Consider the following 14,781-nt stretch of genomic DNA (forward strand, 5'->3'; position numbering starts at 1 on the left):
ATAGAGGACGTTTTTTTACATCCGATACACATGATAACTCAAAATTGTGATTTTTACGTACACTTACGCCTCTTCGTGTTTGGGCCGACGATATGTAGGTACTCATAAAAATAGGTAAAATGTCTTTACCTATTGACTTGTCTATCTATATGTTGTACTTTTTGTAAAATACCTAAATACCTACATAAAAAAAATGACCCGTTACGCAAGTCGGATATCATTTTTTTTTTTTTTTGTACGCAACTAGAAGATTGAAATTATGACTGTACGCAAGTAACATAGGTACAGCTTTTCTCGGCTTGTTGGATGTAATTTGATTCACAACTGATGGTAGAATCTAGACACTCTACTCACTCTAGACTGCATTTTCAATGGTTTTAGGGAATGCAACAATGTCACAAAATCTTCTGGGACCTATATCATCAACGCAACGCTGCGCTGATTACTTCTTCATAACAAACCCCGGGGGAAAACAACTCTATCTATCCCATAAGCCCAGCCACAAACTATCAGTTCACAAGTCTACCTGATAGTGAGTGGCAAGCCCAAGTTAGGTATCTGTCTAAATTCTTCCTAGACTAATAGGTAGAAAGAATAATTTTAATTCATCGTCGATTTTACCTGTATGAGTCCTCGTGTGTCGTTTCAGATCGAATGTATCATTGAAACCTTTGCCACAGAATGTGCACAAGTATCTCTTCACATCGCTATGACATTTCATGTGGCGGTTCAGCAATCGTTGAAGACTAAAACTCTTGGAGCATAGATGACAGGCAAACCTGGTGTTATCTTTTCGACCTGTTGTAGATTCCACTTTCTCCGGTTCAACTCGTGTGGGAGGGGGAGGAGGAGGGATAATAGCACTCACATCATGGTTAGCCAGAGGGTTCTTCACACCGTGACCTCCATTGACAAACTCGAGAGTGACTCCTTTGGGAAGGCCAAGCTGAAACAGGGAACAAGGGAAATTACATATAATCTATATATAAATAAAATTGTAGATTTGTCTGTACATTGCTTAGAATCGTAAAAATTTTAGTTATTCTTACTCCTTATGCATCCACGATTCCAAAAATCACATTAGAAAAATTTCTGTCTGTATGAATGTATGTCTGTCTGTTACGCTGATAGACCTTTGGTTGTCCACTTTTCACGAGAAAACGGATCGACCGATTTTGATGAAATTATTTGTGGTTGTTAAGAAGAGTACTCCGGGTGACATAGGGCACATAGGGCACAGGGTGACTACTTAAAATTGTCATATTCCATTCTGATTTAAAATGGCGGCGGTTCAAAGTTATACCTATTGCGCTGCACTGATAGACGTGTTAGGGAGCGCGTAGCACGACCGTTTGTGTGTGTGTGGTGTGTAATGTTCGTGTGTGTGTGTGTGTGTGTGTGTGATGGGTGATGGGTGTGTGTCCACACTTCCGCAAGATGAACCTATGTTATCGAGGCAGTGTGGACGGTTCAGTCGACGTCGAGTTAAAGCGGAAGAAATATTCAAACAAACATCCAAACTAAATGTAAAACGGTCGAGTTAAAACGTAGACCTTCAATAAAGTGGACCTACTATAACCATTCCGGCAGCCTGAGTCCGGGGAATGATCCTTCCAAGATCGAATTCCAGTTGAAACCTTTCTACAGATACGTTTCTATAAATATAAATAACGGCTCCAAGAAGGGTTTCGAACCCTCGTGTGTTGGTGAAATGGAGAAGTGGTAATTTGAAGAGTGATAAAAATAATATTTATTTATTTCAATGTTGGACAAAAGGTTGAAATGATCCGGTTGCTTACTTAGAGTTACTAAGGAGTTAAAATGGAGGATGAACTCACCAAAGGATTCTTTCAGCACACATATAGGTACTCGTAGACTCTCCAACTCACTCACTTTGACTGTCACATCCAAGAGCTCCCAGAACTGCTGACATCAATATGTCGAGCTGTTGTTTATTTTACAAGTTACTGGGTAGCTCCGGTGACACTGCTGACCGGTGGTATTATACCCAAGTTGTTAATGTTGGTACAAAAGTGTTTCGAAAGTTTCATTCACTGAAACGTTTGAAGCGATTTCTACCCCGTAAGACAAAACAACTCCTATGCACTTCTCTTATATTCCCTGTAATTGAATATGCTGGAGTTGTTATGTCTAACATCACCCAGACCTTAATTAATAAGCTTCAAACGTATCAAAATGCTTGCGTTCGATACACTTTTGGATTGAAGAAGTTTGACCATGTTTCTCAACATAGGAAAGCTCTTCAATGGTTACCAATTGATAAGAGATTGGAACATCAGAGATTGGGTTTGCTTTGGAGAATTTTGAAGGAAGGATCACCTCCATACCTACACTGCTCATTTCATACACTTCAAGAACTACATAATCACAATACACGCTCACAACACACACTCACCATCCCACCTCATAACACTAACTTTATGGGTGAGAGTTATGCAGTTAGTGCTGTCCGTAGCTGGAATCACTTCCTGAGGAGCTGAGAACCTTGGATAATCGTCTGGCATTCAGGATCTTGACGAAGAGGCATTTCTTGGAAAGTCAACAATAATGTAATCTTCAAAGTTTTTATTTATTTATTTATTTATGTATTCTCTTTTTTTTGTACATTTTCTTCATTTCTCTGTTTCTGTATATTGTCTTTTTTTTCTCTGTACATTATCTTTATTTATTTATTATTATTATTATTATTATTTATTTTTTACATTCTATTAAACAATAATATGTTGATAATCTCATGCCAAAGTTTCAGTTAAACTTGTTTTTCACAGATTGCTGGATTCAGACTTGTGTTTTATGGAGGTAGCAACACAACATTATCAAGATTTAGTGAACATCATATTACTTTATTACACACTACCCTACACTAACAGGGCTGCGTTCCTATCATCCTATAAGCATATTTTTTTACCTTTACAATTTGAAAATTTTCACGTTATAACAATTAGGTAGGTATTTATAATATAATAGTTATTCAAGTTAATAAAGAGATATTGTACGTCATAACTTTTGCAATGTGCTAAGTTTTATATGGAGCACCGGCCAGATCTGTTATGAAAAAAAAAAAAAAAAAAAAAAAAAAAATCAATATTTATATGAAGATCGGAACTGACAACTAATAATGTTCATGGGAATATGAAAATAATATTAATGGGAATAATTGCAACGCTGGCGCTGATTGAATTTAAACTAGGCCCTAACCTTTGATGCTAGAAATTATAACCTTTTGGACAATGGAATACGAGTAGGTATATTCAATTATGATCTGTTAATTTATTGATTGATGCAGTTCCAAAGATCTACAACAAATTTTTACATGTAAAATTATTAAGAGAGAGAAAAAAAAAATAGAAAAATCCATCTATGCTAATCACAACTGTCTGTAACTCTACAATAACACAAATCTACCTACCCATTTGTATGCTAAACGATTTTTTTTTTTTTTTTTTTTTTTTTTTTTTTCAAAAAAAAAAAAAAAAATGAAAAAAAAATAGTAAAATTTTTTTGTCTTTTTTATGCAACAAAAATAAGAAAATGTAAATACATAGATGAAAAAAAAAAAAAAAATCTGACCTGAATTGGTGATTAGGATTATAAGTTATAAGAAGAACTAGTAAATTCCCAAAAGGTATTGGGCAAAATAGTCAGGGCACAGGTTTATAGAGAAATGGAGGAGAGTTGAAATTGAATTCATTCATTTGTAGTTTGTAGGGTCTTCTATTCAGAAGCTTGCTTCATTTCTTCTACTTTGCGTTTCCACTTTCCACTCCTCTCGATTCTCTGCCATCCTCTTCACTTCTTCATATGTCACCAATCCTGTCCATTCCTTTACGTCATCCATCCACGTTCTTCTTTGTCTTCCTCTTGCTCGAACTCCATCAATCTTTCCTTCAATAATCTTGGTTGGCAGCTTTCCATTTGACCCTCTCAGGATATGACCGGCATAGCTCACTTTCCTTTGTTTGATAATGCTTAATAGTTCACAGTTCTTTTTCTTCATTCTTCATTCACATGCCCCAGGGTGCCATTCTGCCCCATGGTATTTGGTACATAATATATGGTACCCTAGGTCCATTTTGCCCCAGCCTTGGGGTAAAACGGTCTTTTTTGGTACCCTCATTTTTTTATACTTTATTTTGTTACAAAATTACATATCTGTGTGACTTTTATTTTTTTAGTTAGGACCTCATAAGCACTAGAGGTGCCATTTTGCACCATGTTCCCCTACATCTACGCTTCAAACATCTACAATGTCTACATGGTAAACTCTAAATCCAACAAGAACAAGGTTCATGCAGAGGTATGACCTACCCGTTGCTGAAGGACATTGACTCGAACTTGCAGGGAAGGAACTCCAGGAGGGGGAGGAGATAAGGATCCTCCATCCATACTGCAAGAGGCGGGAGAAGGGAGGGACATGGAGGTATTTGAGTCGAGCTCCAGTGACGATAACCCAGGGGACAGGAGACCACTTTGTCCTGAAGTGTTCACCTGAAACGTACAAACAAAAAGTTTCAGCTCCCCCTCCTCAACTCACAACTCCTAGCCAGCGTATTTAAACTGAGTCGTATTTCATTTTATGCATAGCTAGACTTTTTTTAAAAGAGGTTTGATAAGAGGGAACTGCAACAGCTAAATCGAGAGAGAAGAAAGACAGGATAGGAGAAAGCCACCCGTTCCGAGAACAAACATCATCCGTTCAGGATAAGATCCACCCCGGGCGGGAATTGAACCCGCGGCCTAGCGCTTACAAGGCACACACTCTACTAACCAAGCCAACTAGGCTGGCACAGCTAGAAAATAATCTTCCATTCAAGTCCTAGGAGTGTAGTTGGCTAAGGCATCGTATTCACAGTTGAGGGGACTATAGTTTGAATCCCAGCAGTAACATAAAAAATAAAGTCAGAGGAAGGTCATTAATAAGTTTAATTCTAAATAACGTAATTAAATTTCGTAAATATTTGAAAATTTATATTTTATTCTCATTTCAGTTCGAACTTGAATCTTTGATCTCTGTCTGATATCTCAAATCATTCCACTATAAACAGGGTGTCCCAAAATTTATGCTTAAATTGTTTTTCTCGGAGCCTGTTTGAAATTTCGAAAAACAAAATAACCAGTTATTTTTTGATTTTTGATGCGGATATTTTGGCAATATCGCGATTCGGGAAAAATTTCAAGAAGTCTGCGAATTGGGTGCCAACTTTGGATTTTTAAATGAGAAGGAACCCCTATTTTTTATTGCATTTTTGACGGTTCGCGAAATCGGTGAACCGTCAAAAACGAAGTTAATTGAAACAATAATATCACCACAAGATTTAGAAGTTAAAAATAGCATGATTTGATGTATCACACACGTACCTTTGGAAAACATGTAGGATTCGCACAAATCGCAAACAGCCAAATTGAAATAATAATGAAACCATAAACCATAAGATTTGGGAGCAAAAAACACTCAGGTTTGATAGGTCGCACTTGTACTCGCGTTTTCCGCGAAAACCGCGAACCGCAAAAAAGTACTGACGTAAAAAAAACCTCAATGTGGGACGTCCCTTCTACCTTAGCTCTTCTAAAGAAAATATTATCTAAATAATTTTCCATCACTCCTACAAAAATTAACTTGCTGTTGAACCAATGATCCTGGATTACGAAACCTAGATCTTGACCGCAGTACACTGATGAAAATTACAAAACAACTAACAGTTAGGTATCTTTATTAGTGCACTGCGGTCAAGATCTAGGTTTCGTAATCCAGGATCATTGGTTCAACAGCAAGTTAATTTATGTAGGAGTGATGGAAAATTATTTTGATAATATTTTCTTTAGAAGAGCTAAGGTAGAAGGGGCGCCCCCCATTGACGTTTTTTTTTTTTTTTTTTTTTTTTTTTTTTTTTTTTTTTTTCATCAGTACTTTTTTGTGGAGGCCAACTCTTGAAGTTAATTTTTTAACACGAAGTGTTTTTTGGGGGGATATCACTATTTTTTGTTGTACAAGTACATCATAGACATTTAGGAAAATAAATTAAACAAAATTTTAAATAGGAACACTCCTAAAGCAAGTATCTTCCCTCTTATAGACAGATTTTTGTAATGTCTCACGACGCGCCTTATGCACAACTACCAACCGGTTAAACAAATCGTAGAAAGTTCGGGTTTTGCAGATTTCGCATCTATTTTCACGTCCGACCAGGAATATCAAATAAAATTTGCTTAAAGTTAAAGGGAAGTGGGAGAAAAGTTGAGGTGAAAATGCCGAAAAACGCTGAAATTCTGTTTCGTGTTAATATAGGCCGGGCGGTGCTGCGAACTCTAATATAAGATTATACTATTTTAATAAAATTATAGTCAAATAGGATCAATTGCTCAAGCAAAGGTCTGTGAAAATGAATACCAACATTTAATGATTTTAATTTTAAACGGTATTATTTGAAAATTTGGTATTGTTCTATTGATGGTATAACCCCACTCTTCTTCAGTAGGTTTACCCCCTCTTCCTCAATGAAGAAATTTTCTTCAATAAAGAAGGCACAATTTGAAGGAGTAAGTTTTATTATTAATTCAGTAATTCATTAGCATTAGGATCCTTGTTTACCATTAGCACATCTAATGATAATAAAATAATCTGCTGAATTGGTGTGATTAGAAAATCCATTACTGCTGCTTTATCTTATGGTTGAAAATATACCAGAGAAATCTTAACACTCTTATTTCTGATATGCTACTCTGCTACTGTCCAAACTCTAAACGAATCCTAAACAAGCACGTACTAATCCGATCTCTTCTAGTTAAATACCTACTCTGAAACCCAAAATTCAAGAAGTCATTAATTATGTAAATGAAATATAAACATTCAGATTACTATTCACCTAAACTAAATTAATGTCCAAATAATTAGACGTTCAGCTGACAACACAATGGTCCGAGTGGAAAGAGTTTTAACAGCATCACTGATATTCCTAATTTATGTAAGCCATTGTAAGCACGTGCATCAAAGACTTTATTGGGATGGGAAGATTCTTCTGAATACACTAATTGACGAGCTTTGACTCTCAAACCAAAGTCGAATAGTTGAACATTTGGAGCTTTTTTTTTTTTTTTTTTTTTTTTTTTTTTTTTTTTTTTTTTTTCTTTTTATGACTACTTGTATACGTAGGTACCAGACAAATTTCAATTTTATTGTGAAACCAAAAAATACCTCTTCGTGGCATAAAAAAGCCCCGCCAAGTAGTTCCCCCCAAAAGAAATCAAGTGTCCAAAAAAATCTACAAAACTGGCATCCCACCTCAAAAAAGATTAGAAATCAATTTTGTACCTCGCATTTTATTCACTTCATAATTTGTGTGCTCCTCTTTCAGCAGTACCTATCTACATTTCTTTCCCCTCATTGCACTCCTCTTTCCTCTAATCTTACTTCTGCTTCATTTCCTTGGCGGCGTGCAATTCTTTAAAATTTTAAATCGGGTTTCTAATAGTCTAACTGGTCTAACAGATAGAGGATTTTAACAATGACTTATCATTAATTAGGGTAAACTATTTTTTTTTTTTTTTTTTTTTTTTTTCTGGGGGATATCACAGAGAGAGAGAGAGGAAGGAGACAACAAATGATTATTATGATTACCTACTTTTACATTTGTCTCACGAGGCGAAGCGAGGCGAGGGTTGAACTTCACCCTGGCTACATTGGTAACATTGGTTCAAATTTGAAATGAACTTGTAATGAAAGATAAGGTGAGGTAAATTTTATTAGGTATACGAATATTTTATTTCAGCAATATAGATAAACTCGTTATTTTTCACTTTTCAAAAAATAAGATATAGGTAAATAAAATTGTAGATTTGTCTGTACATTGCTTAAAGTAGTGAAATTTTTTGTTATTCTTACTCCTTATGCATCCACCCGCGATTCCAAAAATTACATTGGAAAAATTTCTGTCTGTATGAATGTATGTCTGTCTGTTACGCTGATAGACCTTTTGTAGTCCTCTTTTCGAGAGAAAACGCCTCGCCCGATTTTTATGAATTTTTTGTGGTTGATAAGAAGAATACTCAGGGTGACATAGGCTACTTAAAATTGTCACATTCCATTCTGATTCAAATTAAATTGGTGATATAGCAATGCCGTCGAATGCACCAGGGTAAGGCCAGCCAATCATTATCAGGTGGACCTGACAGGTACATCTGATGAGCACACACACACTATCAGGTAGACCTGAGGGGTACAGCTGGAAAGGTCCGTCTGACAGGTCTACCTCATAGTGAGTAGCTGGCCTAAGAATAGAGAAATCCTGACAAACCAAGCAGTACAAACCGCCACAGGTTTGACTGCTAGTGGCGTAGCTAATAGCTAATGATTCCTATAAAAAAGGATAAAGGCTTTACTCAAAGTATAACACCAACACCAACACCAACACCAACACCAACACCAACACCAACACCAACACCAACACCAACAACAACAACAACAACAACAACAACAACAACAACAACAACAACAACAACAACAACACCAGCCAAAGACCCCGCAATGGCATCTAGAGTAGAGACTTACAGGAATAGCAGGTAGGCTTGGTATAGTACGAGTAAAAGGCGCAAAAAAGGAAACCCTACCCTAAAAAGTATACGTCATAGCTGAAAAATATATATGTTACGGTAAAAGTCCGACGAGTGGTGAATCCTAGGATTTACCAGATCACTTGGTAAATTTTCTATTTCTATTATGGGACTGGTTGCTCCTCTCCCGAGAGAGTATGCAATTAACACTGCGAGATATCGAAAAAGTTATGAGAGTAGACCCCCCCAACAACACCAACAACAACAACAACACCAACAACAACAACAACACCAACAACAACAACAACACCAACAACAACAACAACACCAACAACAACAACAACACCAACAACAACAACAACACCAACAACAACAACAACACCAACAACAACAACAACACCAACAACAACAACAACACCAACAACAACAACAACACCAACAACAACAACAACACCAACAACAACAACAACACCAACAACAACAACAACACCAACAACAACAACAACACCAACAACAACAACAACACCAACAACAACAACAACACCAACAACAACAACAACAACAACAACAACAACAACACCAACAACAACAACAACAACAACAACAACAACAACAACAACAACAACACCAACAACAACAACAACACCAACAACAACAACAACACCAACAACAACAACAACACCAACAACAACAACAACACCAACAACAACAACAACACCAACAACAACAACAACACCAACAACAACAACAACACCAACAACAACAACAACACCAACAACAACAACAACACCAACAACAACAACAACACCAACAACAACAACAACACCAACAACAACAACAACACCAACAACAACAACAACACCAACAACAACAACAACACCAACAACAACAACAACACCAACAACAACAACAACACCAACAACAACAACAACAACACCAACAACAACACCACCAACACCACCAACAACAACACCAACAACAACACCACCAGCACCACCAACACCACCAGCACCACCAGCACCACCAACACCACCAACAACACCACCAACAACACCACCAACAACACCACCAACAACACCACCAACACCACCACCAACACCACCAACAACACCACCAACACCACCAACAACACCACCAACACCACCAACAACACCACCAACACCACCACCAACACCACCAACAACACCAACAACACCACCAACACCAACAACGCCACCGACACCACCAACACCAATTACACCACCGACACCACCAGCATAGGAAAAATGCATGTAAAAAGTGTAACAATGTTTTTGGAGCCTCACAAGTTGCCAGTTGACATTTATGTACAAAAAAATATATCATCTAATGTCTGATTTTTCTCCGAAAAATCGACTGGTGCCACTTTCAAAACTCTCCGACTGACAGTTATGGAGTTACGGGTTCGAGACTCGGTGATTTCAAGAAATTTTGCCGTTTTTATGGTCATAATGGGCATTAAAAACTTTCTAGCTATTGAAATAATCAAATAAATGACCGTGTGATTTTTCACGAGGATTACAATGGTGTAACTTTTAACTTCATCAGAATTACAGTTCAGCAGTTACGGGTTCAAGACTCGGAAAATTCAAGTAAATTTAATGTTTTATTTTTAAAAGAGGCATAAAGAACTTTCTAATTTATCGTTTAGAAACATCAAATAGACCAAATTGTGTCATTTTTCACGAGGAATATGATGGTTTCATTTTTAACTATATCCGACTCACAATTCAGCAGTTACAGGTTCGAGACTCGACATACTGAAAATCATTTTCTGTTTCGTTTTTAAAATAGGCATAGAAAACTTTCTAGTACAGCTGTCGGAACCGTTAAATAGTCTATCTTATGTGATTTTTCACGGAAAATCTAATGGTGTAACTTTCATTTCCATCCGACTCACAGTTCAAGAGTTACAGGTTCGAGACTCGGTAAAGTCAAGTCAATTTACTGTTTTATTACCTACTGTTTAATGTTTAAACTAGGCACTGAAAACTCTCTAGTGGTTAGTCTATCTTATGTGATTTTTTACGAGAACTCTAATGGTGTAACTTTGAACTCCATCCGATACACAGGTCACGAGTTACAGCCTCGATACTAACCAGGACTCAGGAGTTACTATTTTGGAGTTACAGTTGAATTACATTAAAATGAGTTAATATCGAAGCTGTGACTCGTGAACTGTGAGTCGGATGGAGTTCAAAGTTACACCATTGGATTTCTCGTAAAAATCACATAAGATAGACTATTAACAGTTCCAATAATTGTACTAGAAAGTTTTCTATACCTATTTTAAAAACGAAACAAAATGATTTTCAGTATACGGAGTCTCGAACCTGTAACTGCTGAACTGTGAGTCGGATATAGTTGAAAATGAAACCATCATATTCCTCGTGAAAAATTACACAAATTCTTGAAATCACCGAGTCTCGAACCCGTAACTCCATAACTGTCAGAAGATTGGGTTGTCTACTAAACTAATACCACAGATATCGAGAACCACCATCTTACAGACAACACACATCGTACGAAAGTTCTTCAATGAAATTGTTTCGTCTTAATATAGGCCGGGCGGCTCTTCGAACTCTTGACGTTCGCGCGCCTCCCGGCACGCTTGATATTTATCTATTTACTTTTTACTCTCATGACCTTTTTTGGGTTGGGACGGAAATCGGATGATTTGGGCTTCTCGGAACTGGTGTTCCTCCGTGCACACCAGTGTGTATATTAAATATTACACGAAATATTTCGACGCATTTTTACACCCATTATGGTTGGTTGGTATCAAATGCTGGGAATCGACTATCAGGTCATTTTCCTCCTCGCGTCCCAATATTTTGCGATGATGTTGTCTTGATCCGTGAGTTCTGGGCATGTCTGCAGGTGGTCTGCATTCATGACAGCTTGTTGAGTATTATAACTCCACGTAATGTCACGAAATTTGGACCATATGTTAAGCTATACTTCCTTAAATTATGCCTGCGAAATTCCGAATTTCTAGCTTTAACGGAAGGGTTAGAAAGAACGGCTTGAAAATCGACTGACTTATACGACTGACTGACACACTGATTCACTCATCAAAATTATGAAGCACTTCCCGATGTTGTAGAAACTTGAAATTTGGCAGGATGGTAGGTCTTGATGTGAAAGTAAAGGGAAAAGTCTGAAAATCGGCAAAAGTTGCAGTACTGTCCCCCCACAGGCGGTTTTAACCGCTGTGTGTGTGTGTGTGTGTGTGTGTGTGTGGGTGTGTGTGTGTGTGTGTGTGGTGTGTGTGTGTGTGTGTGTGTGGGTGTGGTGTGTGTGTGTGTGTGGTGTGTGTGTGGTGTGTGTGGTGTGTGTGGTGGTCCCGTACAAAGGACGGGCCAACCACTAGTCAGATATAAAATAGGTACTTACATCTGAGGAATGTGCCTGTTGTACTTGAATCTGAAGTTGCATCTGTTGTGGATTATCATCACTAGAGGAAGGTGAGCTTCCGTTGATGGCGACATCGATTTCACTTTTCGGTGAAATATCGTTGAAGCTGGGAGAGTAGACTCGACTGTTGCTATGATTAGATCCTGTAGGACTACTGGACACATTGTTCGTACTGGAACTAGGATAATTGTTCCCGCTACTATTTGTAAGGAAATTACTTCGTGAGGAAGTGGAACTTTCTGGATAGGCTGCCCGATGTTCCGGGAATGGATTAATTGAAGGTTCTACAGGGGGAGGGATATTTTCACTAGTCTGAAAGAGAGAGAGAGAGAGGAAGGAGACAACAAATGATTATTATGATTACCTACTTTTACATTTGTCTCACGAGGCGAGGGTTGAACTTCACCCTGGCTACATTGGTAACATTGGTTCAAATTTGAAATGAACTTGTAATGAAAGATAAGGTGAGGTAACTAGGGGACAATGACACAACTTGATAATAATTATCTCGATATCACCTACCTATCATGGGATCAGATCAGAAACAAAATTTTATCAAAGGTACTCAAAACTCATGAAATCAGTCTTTCTAATTTCATATTCATTTATTCGAACAAAATGAACACGGTATTTTTAATTACTTTGTATCAGTGTAAAATGATCTAAATGAAATTATGAGCTAATGACCATAGTGAGTATGGCATAGGTCCATAGGACATCCTGCAATGCGGGCGAATACCCGTAGTTACCATTACCATGAAATTTACAAACGTCCTCTGGTTGGCTTCTTTAGTCTTTTGTTTTTTTTTTTTTTTTTTTTTTTTTTTTTTTTTTTTTTTTTCTTTTTATGACTACTTGTATACGTAGGTACCAGACAAATTTCAATTTTATTGTGAAACCAAAAAATACCTCTTCGTGGCATAAAAAAGCCCCGCCAAGTAGTTCCCCCCAAAAGAAATCAAGTGTCCAAAAAAATCTACAAAACTGGCATCCCACCTCAAAAAAGATTAGAAATCAATTTTGTACCTCGCATTTTATTCACTTCATAATTTGTGTGCTCCTCTTTCAGCAGTACCTATCTACATTTCTTTCCCCTCATTGCACTCCTCTTTCCTCTAATCTTACTTCTGCTTCATTTCCTTGGCGGCGTGCAATTCTTTAAAATTTTAAATCGGGTTTCTAATAGTCTAACTGGTCTAACAGATAGAGGATTTTAACAATGACTTATCATTAATTAGGGTAAACTATTTTTTTTTTTTTTTTTTCATAAGATCGTTAGTTATGGTGGGAGAAGTGTAATACTAAAATTGAGACCTCGACAGTTGAGGGGAGAACTTTTGGAGGTGGAAAAACCACCAAAAAACGGCCGAAATTTCGCACTTTTTTCAGTTTTTCGTTTATAACTCCTAAACCGTGCGTCCCACAGTTAAAGTACACAAATAAAAATTAAAGAACACAATTTGAATCAGAATGTATACATACAGTGAGCTAAAATCTGAAGTAGCATCCACAAAGTGGTGGGAGAACCATCAACCATTTCGCTAGCACCTGAGAGCTCCACACAGGAGGGTTCGTCGGACTGGGTTCGACCGGCGTATTTACTTTACGACTTAAGGTAAGACCATTTTTCATATATCTCAATTCTCATAATCGTCATCCTAGGAACCAGGGTCTTGGATATCAACGTCTTAGATATTATGTAATAAACTCGTAGTTCTGTGAACTGTAGACCTCACTCAGACTCTTTTGCCCAAGCTGAGACGAATATACATACGTATTACGTATGAATGCAATTCACATGTATCGAAATAGAAAAGAAACTACCTATAAGGCCTTACGTAATAAAAAGGACAGAGAACAGGTTTTATTTACATTACAATCATTCAAAAGATTGAAAATTTGTTGACCTTTTTTAAATTGAAATGGATTTATTGATCAATCAATTGTTACATTATAAAATATATACAACCAATACCTAGCTATGGTACATTTGATCAAAAGTCATAAATTATCTACTCTTCCTGGATACTCTTCTGCTGATCCATAAACTCTCCTCCTCACTTCCTAGACACAGAAATGTCCATCAGCATGATACACGAAATAGAAATCAAATTCTCATTTCGAGAAATATGCTGATGGACAAGTCTTTTCTAAAACAGGGAATAACTCTCTACAACAAACTTCCTCCAGCTGTCAGGGAAATGAGGGAGATGTTTAAATCAACCCTTAAAGAGTACCTTCTAAATCTTGCTCCTTACAGCATTGAGGAGTTCCAGGGTGACTTGGTTACTCATGTTCACGGTCAGTCTACCTAACATCCATATTCACTCTTCTTCTTCTTCCCCTTCTTCTTCCTCTTCTTCTTCTTCTTCTTTTTCTTCCTCCCCATATTATTTTTCCTCTTTCTCCTCCTCCTCCTCTTCTTCTTCTTCTTCCCCTTCTTCTTCTTCCCCTTCCTCTTCTTCTTCCCCTTCTTCTTCTTTTCTTCCTCCCCATATTCCTTCCCCTTCTTCTTCTTCCCCTTCCTCTTCTTCTTCCCCTTCTTCTTCTTTTCTTCCTCCCCATATTCTTTTTCCTCTTTCTCCTCCTCCTCCTCCTCCTCTTCTTCTTCTTGTTCTTCCCCTTCCTCTTCTTCTTCCCCTTCTTCTTCCTCTTCTTCTTCCCCCCTTCTTCTTTTTCTTCCTCCCCATATTCTTTTTCCTCTTTCTCCTCCTCCTCCTCTTCTTCTTCTTCCCCTTCTTCTTCTTCCCCTTCCTCTTCTTCTTCCCCTTCTTCTTC

The 14,781-nt window shown here is 37.5% G+C and overlaps 1 protein-coding gene across 1 annotated transcript; it reads right to left on the reverse strand.

The window, feature by feature from the left end:
- Positions 1–253: 253 nt before the first annotated feature.
- LOC103518528 (zinc finger protein 768-like) lies at positions 254–14,297 on the reverse strand. The gene is made up of 4 exons (XM_026830290.1): positions 14,262–14,297; positions 11,983–12,315; positions 4,330–4,509; positions 254–946 (listed from the first exon to the last, which is right to left on the reverse strand). The coding sequence occupies exons 1-4, from the start codon at positions 14,295–14,297 to the stop codon at positions 563–565; spliced, it is 933 nt and encodes a 310-aa protein (XP_026686091.1). The 3' UTR covers positions 254–562.
- Between the last annotated feature and the right edge of the window lie 484 nt (positions 14,298–14,781).

This window comes from Diaphorina citri, unplaced genomic scaffold (assembly GCF_000475195.1).
Source record: "Diaphorina citri unplaced genomic scaffold, Diaci psyllid genome assembly version 1.1 scaffold2229, whole genome shotgun sequence".
Classification (NCBI taxonomy): Eukaryota; Metazoa; Arthropoda; class Insecta; order Hemiptera; family Psyllidae; genus Diaphorina; species Diaphorina citri.

Excerpts from the sequence above, each read along its gene's own strand:
- LOC103518528 (XM_026830290.1), bottom strand. The coding sequence starts at position 14,297 with ATGAGTAACCAAGTCACCCTGGAACTCCTCAATGCT. Across the intron at positions 4,510-11,982 it reads AACAGGCACATTCCTCAGAT|GTGAACACTTCAGGACAAAG; the intron begins GTAAGTACCTAT and ends TGTACGTTTCAG. Across the intron at positions 947-4,329 it reads TCAATGTCCTTCAGCAACGG|CTTGGCCTTCCCAAAGGAGT; the intron begins GTAGGTCATACC and ends TCCCTGTTTCAG.